We start from the raw sequence: 13,684 nt of genomic DNA, 5'->3' as shown, positions 1-13,684 counted from the left end.
CTTAAGTCCCTGTTCACACAAAAGTGTCATCATTTTTGTGCATTTGTACGCATGGGTTCAGTTAGTTTTTTTTGCACATGAAGACAAGCGTTTTGACTGGCAGCTTAAGAAAACATTGCAGTCAATGGACAAACGCACGTACAAACATGCTTCTGTTGCACATTTACTAGTGTTTCCATTAAAGTCTATGGAGAAAAACAAGCTACAAACTGCCAAAAGAGGTACTGTATTTACTGGCGTATAAAGGTGCCCATACACCTTACGACCATCGCAAGACTTTTGTCTTGCGATGGTCGTATGCTTCTTGAAAGCCCGTACGATCTGCTCACCTTGGACGGGCAGATCGTACTTGCGATCATCGAAAGCCCGCCCTGCTGAGGGGCGGGCTTCCGATGACGGCAATGCAGAACGGGCAGTGTGCGCGTGCGCACACCGGCCCGTTCCGCAGCTACCGGGCGAGCAGGCTAGGAACCCGCCGAGAATCGTACGATTCTCGGCGGGTTTTCGAACATGTTGGCTCGACAAAAGACGTGCGACCGTACAGTAGAAACGATCGCACGTCTGAGTTCACACTGCTCGATTCGCGTACGATCGCGGGATTTCGCCCGATTCTCGTACGAGAATCGAGCAGTGTATGGGCACCTTAAGACTACTTTTTATACTTAAAAACATCCCCCGAAAATCGGGGGTCGTCTTATACGCGGGGTATACAATGTATACCTTTAGTTTGTTTGGGCCAAGCTGGCCCACAACGAACAACCCTAATCTGTCAGCCCGCTGGATATGCGTTAATACTGTATGTACGGTAGCTTCGGCTACATACAGTAGCTGAGCCAATCACAGCGAGCGATGTACACAACCTCTGCCAATCCAAGCAGGCTTTGTATTCATTAATACAATACATTGCTCGCCGTGATTGGCTCAGCGCGGTATACTGTATGTAGCTGAAGCTACCGTACATACAGTATTACCGCACATCCATCCATGATGTTTTTAAATGGTGTTGCCTCGGAAGTGGGGTAGTCTTATATGACGAGTAAAGCCCAAAACCTATGTTTTAAGTGGAAAATTAGGGGGTCGTCTTATACACCCAGTCGCCTTATACGCCGGCAAATACAGTACTTTTTTTTCTGTGTTTGGCATTTTGCTCCTCAGGTGTCATTGGCCATTGAAAATCATAGGATTTCTTGTGTTGGGCGTTTGGAAATGCTTTATGTACTGCTCAAAAATGCCTAGGTGTTAACCAGGCCTTAGACTCAGTTACCAGGCCTAGCAATGCCTAAGGACAAGTCAGGCTGGTTGTCAAAGGACTCTTTAGTCACCACGATGACAGGGTCTTGTTCAGTTCTGCCTTAACTATTCAACCCAATTCTGCCACTGACTATTCACGACGTGTTTTCTGAAAGCCCACCATTCAAACAAGGTGTACTTACTGATTGGCACTCCCTCCCCGTTCTGCTGGAGTTCTCACTCTTGCTCTATCAGAACAGGGATTCTTTGTATGGGAGAGCATATGACCTCTCCTGTACAACCATGCTCAGGCATGAGTGGCCAATTGCCACTGGAGCTTACCCAGGTGGTCTCCAGCAGCAGGGAGGCAGCATGAACCCATCAATATACAGAACCTTGCCAGGGTGTGGGCTATCAGAGGACACCCTGATGGTCAAGAGACAGTTTCTCTTAAATCCATAAAATATAGTCCTTAACCTCAAAGCACTCCTAACCTAAACCTAATCCTGAATTCTAATATTATAAACTTTAAAACAGAAATCACGACTATGGTGATTTTCACCTAGAGTTCCATTTCAATGGGAATAGACAGTGGAAGGTGGTCGGATGTGCAGGCACACCCCTACTAGCCACTGAAATCTCCATCTTCCAGCCAGATCCTAAACAAAAGTAGTCATGTCACACAACTGTCCATGTCTACCCTATGGAAAGGCCAGGAGCGGTGCATTACAGGTGTTCAGATGAAGAAAAAAGATGATCAAAAGATGTCTACAGGTCACAATAGGCTACAATGATAAATGTCAACAAAGTCTCTCCTTTTCTGGGTCATAAGTAATAATAAAAAGGTCATAAAGGTCAATAATAATAATAAAGTAATAAAAGGTCATAAAGTTTCCCATTAGGATTTGCAGAAGGGTAATTGTAACAAATGTAACAGTATGCAGAATAGGTCAGACCGCCTACCAGTATTTAAAGTGTTAATCATAGCTACTAGTGTGTTAAACAAACACAGAACAGATAGTGAAAATACAAAAAAGAGTTTCCCTTGCTAAACGCAGAGATCGAAACCAGACAGATTTTCACTAGTGAAAACTTTCACAATCTACCAAAACTTCTGAAACTGCTGCATTGGTTTCCCGAGAATAAACATTTACATCATTCAGTTTCTGAATTATCATATGACTCAAATGACTAAAAGGTTTTAACACAAGGCAACCCATTTACACAGGTTAGCCATTGTGGTAAATGAAGTTAGCTCCCATCACGGCATTGCTCCGATATGCACTGCCCATCTTTATGATGCATACGAGTATGCACACCCGCACGGACGTGCAGCTTGGGTGAGCGTAGGGTGGCGTACGGCCGCATACTCTCATAGAGAAGGACAGGCTGCTGCAACCAATCACACGCAGCACTTGTCCTTCCCGGGAGCGGCCCGATACGGCCGTGCACGCAGCATGGATCTATACGGGCCGCCCGTTTCTCGTGTGAATTAGGCCTTAGTGTTTCCCAGTATTAATTAAACACATACAAAGAAAACTGGCCGTTAAATACTCAACATTTGACTCTTCGATGCCCAAGGACAATGCAGTTACTTTATCGAGCTGTCAGCAGGCTTATGATTTATACAGCCACAAAACTGTGATATTCAGCTGGCTCTATAAAGTGGAACTTATCAGCGGGTCTCAAGGGAATGTAATGGGCAGACTGCCACCTGCTGAGTGATGTGCAGACAGGCCTGCTCTGAGTTAGCCATCAACACAAGCAGGAAAATGAACAGTTTACATTTTCATACATGTTATTGGCAGAGTACATCAATATCAGCAGCTTCTAAGCAGGCAAGGTATCAGGTATTAACATTGGCTAGCCCATTAAATGACATGCTAAGATCAATCTGGAGAAACCAATTGGAAATGGCATCTGAAAAGGAAACCAGAGCGAGCACTTGTTTTGACCATGTTTAATAATTAACCAATAGTAAGGTTTATTGTGACTTTTACAGGCTTGCTTTTTATTAGTGTGTTTCATATGCAGATGTGTGAGGTTTTCCTCTGCTGGTAGTGTATTCAGCAACCCTACTTAGTACCTGACTTGCAATGAGAGAGTACAGTGCGTCGATCAGCACTGTAAAACGCCCAGGTGTGAACCCGGTCTTAATGGCTCTAAAATTATTGCGCTCACTCCGACGTTTGTGGCGATATGTAACATGTGCGGCACAATAGGCGCAATCATCGGTTTTGCACGTAGACGCACCCGACGCATATCTGCGTGTGTATGTGGGGGGCGGGGACTTTAAAAAAAGTTGTTTAAAAAAAAATAAATGTATGCTTATTTTTTTTATGAATCTTTAATTTTTGTATTACACACAACTTTATTGCTATTACATGGGGGTCAATAGCCAATTTACATGACAGGTCCTCTTTATGGATAGCCAATTTACATGACAGGTCCTCTTTATGGAGACATCAGGGGTCTCCAAGACCCCTGTCACCTAGGGACCCCGAGAGAAGCTGATGAAGCAGAGATCGGCTTCATCAGCTTCTGTAGCTGGAGAGTGACACTGAATGCAGGAAGTGATGTAATAAACACCACTTCCTGCATTCGGGGACTGAGAGGAGATCAACGGGAGTTTGTATACTGAACTCCCTTTTATCTCCTGTCACACAGCCGTGCCGGTCCCGGCCGCATCGGGCACAGTGGATCTCGGGACCGGCAGTGACAGCTGCTCTTATACAAGCGATCGAGTGTCTCTATAGACGCCCAATCGCTTGACTGTAACACTCCCGGCCGGCCGTGTAATTACAACGGCCGGCAAGCTGCTCGTTGGGCTCCACTGTCGTGTGTGTGTGCGTATGTATGTATGTATGTATGTATGTATTTAGCTACAATAATACATGTTTGCTGTTTAAAAAGGTAATTACCATAACATGCCAGACCTTACCTTAAGGGCCGATTCACACATACTGTGGTGACCTGCGTTTTACAACACCGGTTCAACGCAGGTCACCACAAGAACACATAGAAAACAAATTTTACTCGGTGTCCATTCATACCACAACGTGGGTGTGATGGGTGGTATGTTGCAATGAAATGGAGACTGCTGTATTTTTTCACAGTGCACTGGATTCCACTGCAGGTCACTGCTGTGCAGGGACCTGAATGGAGTCAACGCCACAAAAAAATTAAAAAAAGGTGTGATAAGCGACAGGTCTGGAAGTCTGCGATACAACGCACTCTGCCGGAGCTGCCACAAAGCACTAGCCGGTCTACTAAAAGGAAGCATTTAAGCAGATGGGCTTGTGCAATAGTGTGGACAGGCCCTTAGCGATAAAGAGGAACTTCACCCATATCTTTAAAAATAACAAACATACCTTAGGAAATGACAATCTACCAACACATACTTCTAGATAACTAACAGCTTTGTATTCGTTGCATACCTTATTTTTCTCTTATTCCCCACTCTTCTAACAGCGGCCATTTTAACTAAGGGCAGGTTACTAGATCTTTCTTTACTTCCTGGAACTCTGGCACATGTGACTAGGACATGTGACCATACCCGTCACCTCAGGGCAGGAAAATGCTTCTCCCTGAAATCTCCTGAGATTACAGCTGAGACTATATTTTTGTTTAGCTAATGAATGTAAGATGATTTCATGCAGTGCAGTGCTGCATACTGATGTGATTTTCAGACAAAGGGGGTAAAGGTCAGCTTTAAGAAAATCATCATGCTCAGGTCACTATAGCCTGCAGGAGTTCCTATGAAATGAATGACTCTCTGAAAGTCAGTGTTTGCATAGACTTATCACACCCCCCTCAGGTGACAGTACTTAGGCCTGATGCACGGAGCACTGTAACGTGGGGCCCCTTGATTCCCCTATCCCTAGAAGTGGGGGTGCTTCTGGTACTAGATAGCCTGGTCATGATATAACTAGTACAGATGCACTTTAGACCCCATTCAAAAGTGAGCGATTTGTACCGCGACTTCTGCTAAAAACAAATCGCTCAATGTAGCTCATCCAATGGAGCTGTTCACATCTCACAGCTCAATGTTGCCTGTAGCTCAAGCTTGTCGCTCGAACATGACCTATTCTTCCAGCTGATTTTGTGCGATTTGGCCCTAATAGGCTTTGATAGACTGCCAAAAAAAGCGCTATGTAGTGCGACAAAATGTGCACTGTAGCTCAATGTCGCTCAGCTCAAATCAGCACTGAAAAAGCGTGAATGGGGTCTTAAAGCAGATATGCGAATGGTTAACATAGGACTCAAAGAACCATTGATAAAGTCTGTCCACACATCAGCCAAATATGTCCCAAATTTGAACCGTCCACAGAAAGGATCAATCAGAAAATGTAGAAGGATGGCTGCACTCAATGGAAACACTGAAAAACATCTTTATGTGAAACATGGCAACAGGACTAAAACTCTTTACAGCGGTCTCAGATTTTCTCAACTGCGTAGGAGCTTTAATGCTGGTGACATGTTTGAAATAACGTAGTTCTATGGAATGCAGGCATCCGTCTACATATGGTGATGCTCACTGTATGCGTTGTATTATACGTGACCATGGTAAATTATTTGAAAAACAAGTATGCATCTTTAACCATAGAATGTATCGAGAGAGCGAGAAGAAAGAGGGACTGATTATTTACCAACAGCCTGGTGAATTCTCCAGACACTTACATAGAATGCAAGTATATGAAGATGGTCTGATTCTATCAAACTGCTATGAAAGCCACCAGCATGCTTCAGTGCGAGATGCTTTACATCAGTGTCAGTAGTGGGAATTCTGATGCAGATCTGGCAGTCACTGTCCCTCTAATATACGGTGCAGATCTGGCAGTCACTGTCTCTCTAATATACGGTGCAGATCTGGCAGTCACGGTCTCTCTAATATACGGTGCAGATCTGGCAGTCACTGTCTCTCTAATATACGGTGCAGATCTGGCAGTCACTGTCTCTCTAATATACGGTGCAGATCTGGCAGTCACTCTCTCTCTAATATACGGTGCACATCTGGCAGTCACTGTCTCTCTAATATACGGTGCACATCTGGCAGTCACTGTCCCTCTAATATACGGTGCACATCTGGCAGTCACTGTCCCTCTAATATACGGTGCACATCTGGCAGTCACTGTCCCTCTAATATACGGTGCACATCTGGCAGTCACTGTCCCTCTAATATACGGTGCACATCTGGCAGTCACTGTCTCTCTAATATACGGTGCACATCTGGCAGTCACTGTCTCTCTAATATACAGTGCAGATCTGGCAGTCACGGTCCCTCTAATATACGGTGCAGATCTGGCAGTCACTGTCTCTCTAATATACGGTGCAGATCTGGAAGTCATTGTCTCTATAATATATGAGGCAAATATGGCAGTCACTGTCTCTCTAATAATTCTGCTGTCACTGTGTCACTCTTCTCACTGGAAAGCATTGGGGCAGGGGTGGGCAAATGAATATGGAATTTAGGAGACAGTATCCCCAATCCAGCAGCATATTTTTAGAAGCCAGCTTCATTGACAACAATTACAGAAAACCTTAAAAGATATGTGCCACCTGTCATTTTTTAGGGAGCACTGGATACTGAGCTCTTGAGATTTGCCCAGCAATAAGGGGTTTAGGCAAAGCCCTCCTCAGATCCTCCCATTGCTGGACAGGACCTGCACATGAGAGGTTGGCTTTATTGGAGACACCTATGACCTCCCACCACTCAGTGGAGGAATCCCCTATCCGCACTCACCCTGGATGACATGCTCCGGGGAGATGGTCTTCTTCTCAGACTTGTTGCAGATCTCATTGGCCTCCGAGGAGATGAGGTGGATGAACTCGGTGCAGCAATTCACCACCAGCTCCCGGGCATCATTGGCCACCCGCACGCTGGGCAGAGTCTCTTTAATCATCTTGTTGATGGCAGCCCGGGGGATGGTGAGGTCGTCATCGTTCCCGGAGGAGGAGGCCATGTCTCCGGGGCGGCGGGGAGGAACGGGTTGGGGGTGGAACGGGAAAAGGGGTGCCGTCACCGGGGAGCACGGAGAAACCTATAAAAACAAAGCAGAGGAATCCACAGGCCTCGCTAAAAGAACGGGGAGAGAAGACGGCGCCGGCTCCCTGCTCCTCCTCCTCACAACATAGTCGGGGCTCTGAGGCTGCACACCGGGGACCAGGCGAAATGGCTCGGGGCTGAAAGAAGCGGCAGGCTGGTACCGGTCACGGGTACATCCCGGCGGAGAGGGCCACCTTCTCCGACCGGAAGCGGCGTCTTGGGGGAAGCACGGCGTACTGCTCTACACTTCCGGAAGCGCACCCACGTCCAGGTTACCATGGCTGTGCCGCGCTGGCGCGTCGTGACGTCACACGCTACGGGCCGCTTCCATAAAGCGAACTTAGCGGGATGGTAGAGAGCTGCTGTGGTGGGTAAAGGACGAAGTAAGGAGAGATGGGAGTTCATATTGAAGTTCTGCCTGCAGCCTCCAAGTTAATCAGGGGAAGGCTTAAGATAGTTCCCTCCTCTTCTTGAAATGAATGTGAAGCCTCCCTCCCCACACACACCCTGCAAGTGTTAAATGCTTGGTAAGTCTAGTGGTAGAGGGGTAAGGTCCAGCAGGCTTCCTCTATCTTTGCGACTGCATCCTTCTCTAAGGCTAGGTTCACACCTGGGCGATCCTGGACTGCGTGGCAATCGTGCAGAAAACCACGCGGTCACAAAATTGGCCACCATTGCTGATCTCGCTGGCGCTGCCATTATTTTCTAATGGCACCCCAGTTGCGCTGGGGTGCCATTAGTTTCCCGCCGCGATACCGCCTGTGCAGTTGAACAGCTAAAAAAGCTGTGCGTCATGTGTCGCTAAAAAAGGTACTTGTACCTTTTTTTTAAGCGATTGCCGTGCGGCCCCACCAATTTCAATGGGGTTACATTTGCGCTGCAATCACTGTGTGCAATTGTGCTCGATCCTGTGGTCCCGGGACGTGTTTCCGGGAATTGAATTGAACTTAAAGTGATATTAAAGCCTATTTTTTTTTTTTTACTTCTCCTTTGCTGGAGGCTGTTGCTTTTTTTTTTTTTCTTTAAAAGTTTCTAATTCCTCGTTTTCTAGTGGCTCCCCGCAGCGCTCTTCCCCCCCTGCATGGGTGCCACCTTAGTTCTAATGGAGGCGCTCAATTCCACAGTGGCTGTGTGCCTCCAGAGACACACACAGCCCTGTGGCAGGCCACGCCCCTTCCCTCTTTGGCAGAAGGAGTCTATGGCTCCTCTGCCATCAGTATCCTCCCACTCTGGAAGTTCGGGGAACGGAGGATTGCTTCGGGACCAGCAGCGTGGATGAGCGCAGCTGACAGGTAAGTGTGGGGGGGGACTGGCGTAGAAAAAAGGTGCTGGGCCGTTTTTACCGTAATGCAGAGAATGCATTAAGGTAAAAAACGCCAAGACCTTAATACTACTTTAAGCTTAGGCGCTCTTGGCCACAGTCAAACATTTGCCTCCCCCACATACAATGCAGAGGGGGGAGGGGGCACTGCAAGGGTCTCTTTTTGTCTTGTGCCCAGAATTGGACTTTAAGGATCCAGCCAACATACTGTACACTTCCCTCCCATGATGTGACATCTGCAAGTTCCCTCACCGGTGTTTGGCCTTGGGATCTTTGGCCATCTAGATTGGCTGTGTTGGGATGATGTAACTCCCACAGATGCACAGCTCTGGGTATCATGTCTAGAAGATTGCAAACAGGCAGGTACAAATCCTTTATTACAGAAGAGACCTAGAGACTGATTTACAGCGTGCTCACCCAGCGTATAGCTGAGCAAATGAAGGTCACTGGTCTGTCCACACTGATTTTCTGTTGGGATACTTTCATTGGTCCGTTTTATAGGAATGAGTCCTGAACGGGGGGGGGGCGGCCTCTGCACCGATCCACGCCTGCGATACTTTCATTGGTCCACCAATATTATAGGCTAATATAAGATGTTTGTACTCGCTGTAAAAAATCTATAGCTTCGAGTGCTCTGAGGGACACAGGAATTCAGATGCAGTCGGGCCACACTGCCTCCCACAGGAAGCTGGTACAATGAAAAACAGTCGCAGGCCACCCCCATAAAGAGCTTTCATTTTTTGACATGGGACCTACATAATCTTTTTGGACGTGATCCTGATGTGGTGTCTGGCAATAAAAAAAATGGAAATGGATCTAACCCTTTCCTAATAAAAACTAATAAAATATTTTACATACCCTTTAATTTTGTTACTATATACCAGCAAAAGAGCGCTCATTTATTGAAAAGCTGAAGAGCGTGTCACTGCAGTGGCAGCGAGTGCAGAGATGTGGGAGAGGTGGTGAAAGCGGGGGGGCAGAATTTGGGGTCAGGGGCAGTGGTGGGAGTGAGGTGTGGTTAGAGCGCTGGGTGGGTTGGCATGAAGACACTGGTGAGGAGGTTTCGGGCATGGTGGTGAGAAAGGGGGTGGTTGCAGGCACCGTGGTGAGTAAAGCCTCTGGCAGGAGCGGTCGGCTGCAACAAAACATGCAGTCCTTCTTACCAGTAACAGGTTGGGCAGGGGTGAGGGGGTTGGTAGTGTGAGCTGCCAGAGATTACCGTGCTTGTGTAAGCTGCAACAGAAGCCTGGAGAAAAGGGGTAGGGATGGTGGGTGTATGCTGATGGAGCTAGAAGTTAGAAAGCCATGTCTCATTGTAACACACTCTCCTACTGCAGGGACCACGCTGGATGTGCTTCCCATTGGGCATGACTTTGTGGATGGAGTTGGTCTATATGTGAATGCTACCCCACCAGCATAGTAAGGACACATAGTAATTACCTACCTGCCTCTACTGCTCCTGTACCAGAAGAAAGAAGGCTCGGAAGAGATTCTCATTGTCAAGTATGGACACATGGCCACACTGACCAGTCGCCACTGTGTAGTGAAGTTTTCAAATATCGGGACTGTTATACTGGCTGGTGTGGGGGGCAGGCATTGGTGATTGTGAAAATGTGAACTAGCCCTTTAAAATGGAGCTGGTGACTACTCATGTGAGGGTGTGTTCTGTAACACAACAGTGCTTAGCTCAGTGCTGGCGAACCTTGGCACTCCAGCTGTTTTGGAACTACAAGTCCCATGAGGCATTGCAAAGCTCTGACAGCCACAGACATAACTCCCAGAGGCAGATGCATGTTGGGATTTGTAGTTTTGGCACAGCTGGAGTGCCAAGGTTCGCCACCACTGGCTTAGCTGATAATTGAGGATGAGTTGGTCTTATGCCCTGATACCAGGTCATTCTGATAGACTCTGATAAAGGGCGCTTGGCCCCAGAAGCATGTTAGCTGGATTGTTTGAATTACATTGAGATGTAAAGGGGAGGTCTGTGTACACATTGCAGAATACATTCGGGGGGCTTAGATGATGCATGCCTTTTTTTTTTTTTTATCTAATACAGATTGTGAGTATCCATCTGTAGATATGATTTTGGGTGGCACAGTGGAGTAGTGGTTATCCCTTCTGCCTTGCAGCACTGAGAGTCACTGAATCCACACAAGGACACTATCTGCGTGAAGTTTGCATGTCCTCCCTGTGCATGTGCAGGTTTACCCCCACACTCCAAAGATATGCTGGAAGGTAATTGGCTCCTGTCGAAATCTCTATGTTTGCATGTGAGATAGGGACCTTAGATTGCAAGCTCCTTGAGGGCAGGGACTGATGTGAATGTGCAACTATGTACAGCACTACGTAAATTGTCGGTGCTATATAAATAAATCTTTTAATAAACGTAGTGCACAAAGAGAGGGCGTCCTGTTTTGTTGTGTGTGTTAAGGTGCCCATACACTGCACGATTCTCGTACGAGAATCACGGGAAATCCCGCGATCGTACGAGAATCGTGCAGTGTATGGAAGGCGTGCGACCGTTTCTACTGTACGGTCGCACGTCTTCCATCGAACCAGCATGTTTGAAAACCCGCCGGGAATCGTACGATTCTCGGCGAGTTGGTGGCCTGCTGGTTCGACAACTGCCGAACGGGCCGGTGTGCGCACGCGCACACTGCCCGTTTGCAGTCAGCGTAAGCCCGCCCCTCATTACAGTCATCGCAAGCCCGCCCCTCAGGGGGCGTGGCTTGCGATGATCGAGCGTGCAATCTGCCCGTCCAAGATAGGGAGATCGTACGTTTTTTTAATCCCTTTACAACCATCGCAAGACTAAGGTCTTGCAAAGGTTGTACAGTGTATGGCCACCTTTACACATCTACTGAAATGAGTTTATAAATTGAAAAATATAATGGACCAATGAATAAAAACATTTTTATTATTTTACATTTCAAAGCAATTTTTACATATCAAAGCCTAATTCAATTTGAAATTGCAATATTGTATACAGGATTAAAAATAAAAAGCTTCTGAATCTTGTGGTCACGTCTGCTCTAGTAGCAGGCTGTACTGCATCAGCTATTAAATTCAAATATCCCAGTAGCATGGTTCGGATTTACAAAAGCAGGATTTTGGGTGAATTCACACCAGATGCGTTGTGGCTTCGCTGACACATTTTTTTTCCAGCACAGCCGCAATGCGGTGGTGTGCGCCGCATGCAGTACTTTTTTGTCAGCGCAGCAGGATGCGACGCGGTACAACCGCTTTGTTCCATGCTGTGTCCAAAGAACCTAATCAAATGTCACTTGTTCTAGAAAAAAAGTATACAAGATCCGCACTGCCAGGCACCACACACCAGCCGCTGTGTAATGTAGCGCAGTGGCTGTTGTGAATAGGCCCTAAGACTGCAGCATTTACCCACAGCAACCAAACAGATTGAATTTTTAACAGGAAGCAAATAATCTGTTGATATGTTTAACTGCTCCCAGTTTTTATAAATGATATACATTGCTGAAAAGTATTTCATTGTTGATGTGCTATATATGAAAATGAATATATGGATGGTACCAGTGGATCCTGTAACATAAAAATGGTGCACATTGCAGGATTTAAGAGGTAAACCTGTCTTATCTGTAACCCAATTTTCCACTAGCAGCCAATTCTAGATTCTCTAGGGATAATCAGACTATGTATGTACCTGATAACAAGTACATCGCTAAGATCACAAAAAAACGAATGGTGCAATGGTCACAATGAAGATCTCCCATCTACTGTCGTAACTGATGACAGATCTGTCTGCCAGTAGCCAGGTAGACATAAAAATTGATAGTTGAAATACCTGATTGTTCAAAAAACAGTCCGTGAGTCTTAACAGTTTGCGATCATTTCCACTCAAGTTAGCCATCAAGGTTGGATTTGACAGCTATATGTTTTTAGGCATGTGTGTTTTTTCCATTGAAATCAATAGAAGCACATTAAAACGAAGGTGCAGGTTCCAATGCCCATCAACACAGCTAATGCGTACCAACATGAGCAAACACTCATATAAGTGCATGTTGACCTGCATTCCCATTGCGTAAAATAGAACTATGCAGCCCAATGAAGACCTGGTTGCCTTGGAGTATTGAATCGCCCTCGTACAGCACGGGTCTTGCTGTGCAGGAGGTTAAAGAAAGGTAATGTCAAACCATATTCATATACTTATACCAACTTGTATATCATTAAAGTATACCTGTCCGTACTAAACCCAGGTGACATGAATCCCATGGCTCTCCTGGTATTGCCAAAAATTGCCCCCCCCCCCATTCATATTGGGTATGGTTATATCCAATAGGAACATGCAGGAGGTTGGTGTGTTAGCATGCAACATTGCCAGGTAGTATCTACATTTGCACTACCTTGGAATGTTCTTCTATATTTGTCTATTGTAGATTCAGATCATCTGGGGTGCTGTAGAAGTCCTGTAAAGGTATGTATTTTAGTTCTGGAGTCTTTGCATACCATTAGGTTACTGATGGGTTTAAACTAAAAAAAAAAAGCTTTACTGTATAGTGTCTTAATGAAAAAAAACCAGACATTTGTCAGATGATCAGTTTGTCAGATTACAGATTTTATTGCTTGTTCTGGCATTTAAACATTATTAGTAATGTTCTTTATTATGTGATCAGAAATAATACAGAATTGTCCTGATCTTCTTCCTTTCATTGACCTGTAAACAAAACTCTTAGTATTCCACAGTTAAAAACCATACAAACATAAAGACATTTACAATATATTTACAAAGAAAAAATACAAAAATAGAGCAGTTGAGCTAATGTGCGCGTTTCATTGAAGCAATGCAGTTGATAAACCTACAACAGTTGAAATATTTCTTTGTGATAACTCCTCAATAGTTATAAAGGGAATGGGAAATGCAATCAGAGATTTGTAATGCATCTCCCCTGGTGGTGAAATGTGGTATAGCAGCGCAAACACACCTACATAATGGCTCTCTGTCTGTTGGGAGCTGCAAACAGTGATATAAGAAAGAGTTTGTTCTTTGCAGAAGGGCTATAGGAGGAGGAAAGAGGAAAGCCATGTTGCAACCTGGGGGGGGGGGGGGGGGGGGT

At 45.8% G+C, this 13,684-nt stretch overlaps 1 protein-coding gene across 1 annotated transcript in view; it reads right to left on the bottom strand.

Moving 5' to 3' along the window:
• DR1 (down-regulator of transcription 1) overlaps positions 1-13,684 on the bottom strand; it is a 31,894-nt gene that overhangs the window by 11,794 nt on the left and 6,416 nt on the right. Inside the window, exon 2 of the mRNA XM_018559226.1 lies at positions 6,974-7,522. Within this exon, the coding sequence (XP_018414728.1) occupies positions 6,974-7,193 (220 nt within the window). The 5' untranslated portion in view covers positions 7,194-7,522. The remainder of the gene's footprint in view (positions 1-6,973; positions 7,523-13,684) is intronic.

This window comes from Nanorana parkeri, unplaced genomic scaffold (genome assembly GCF_000935625.1).
Source record: "Nanorana parkeri isolate BGI_ZX_2015 unplaced genomic scaffold, ASM93562v1 scaffold382, whole genome shotgun sequence".
Taxonomy (NCBI): domain Eukaryota; kingdom Metazoa; phylum Chordata; class Amphibia; order Anura; family Dicroglossidae; genus Nanorana; species Nanorana parkeri.
The sequence above is the reverse complement of the archived record's forward strand: the minus strand, read 5'-3'. Positions and strand labels throughout refer to the sequence as shown.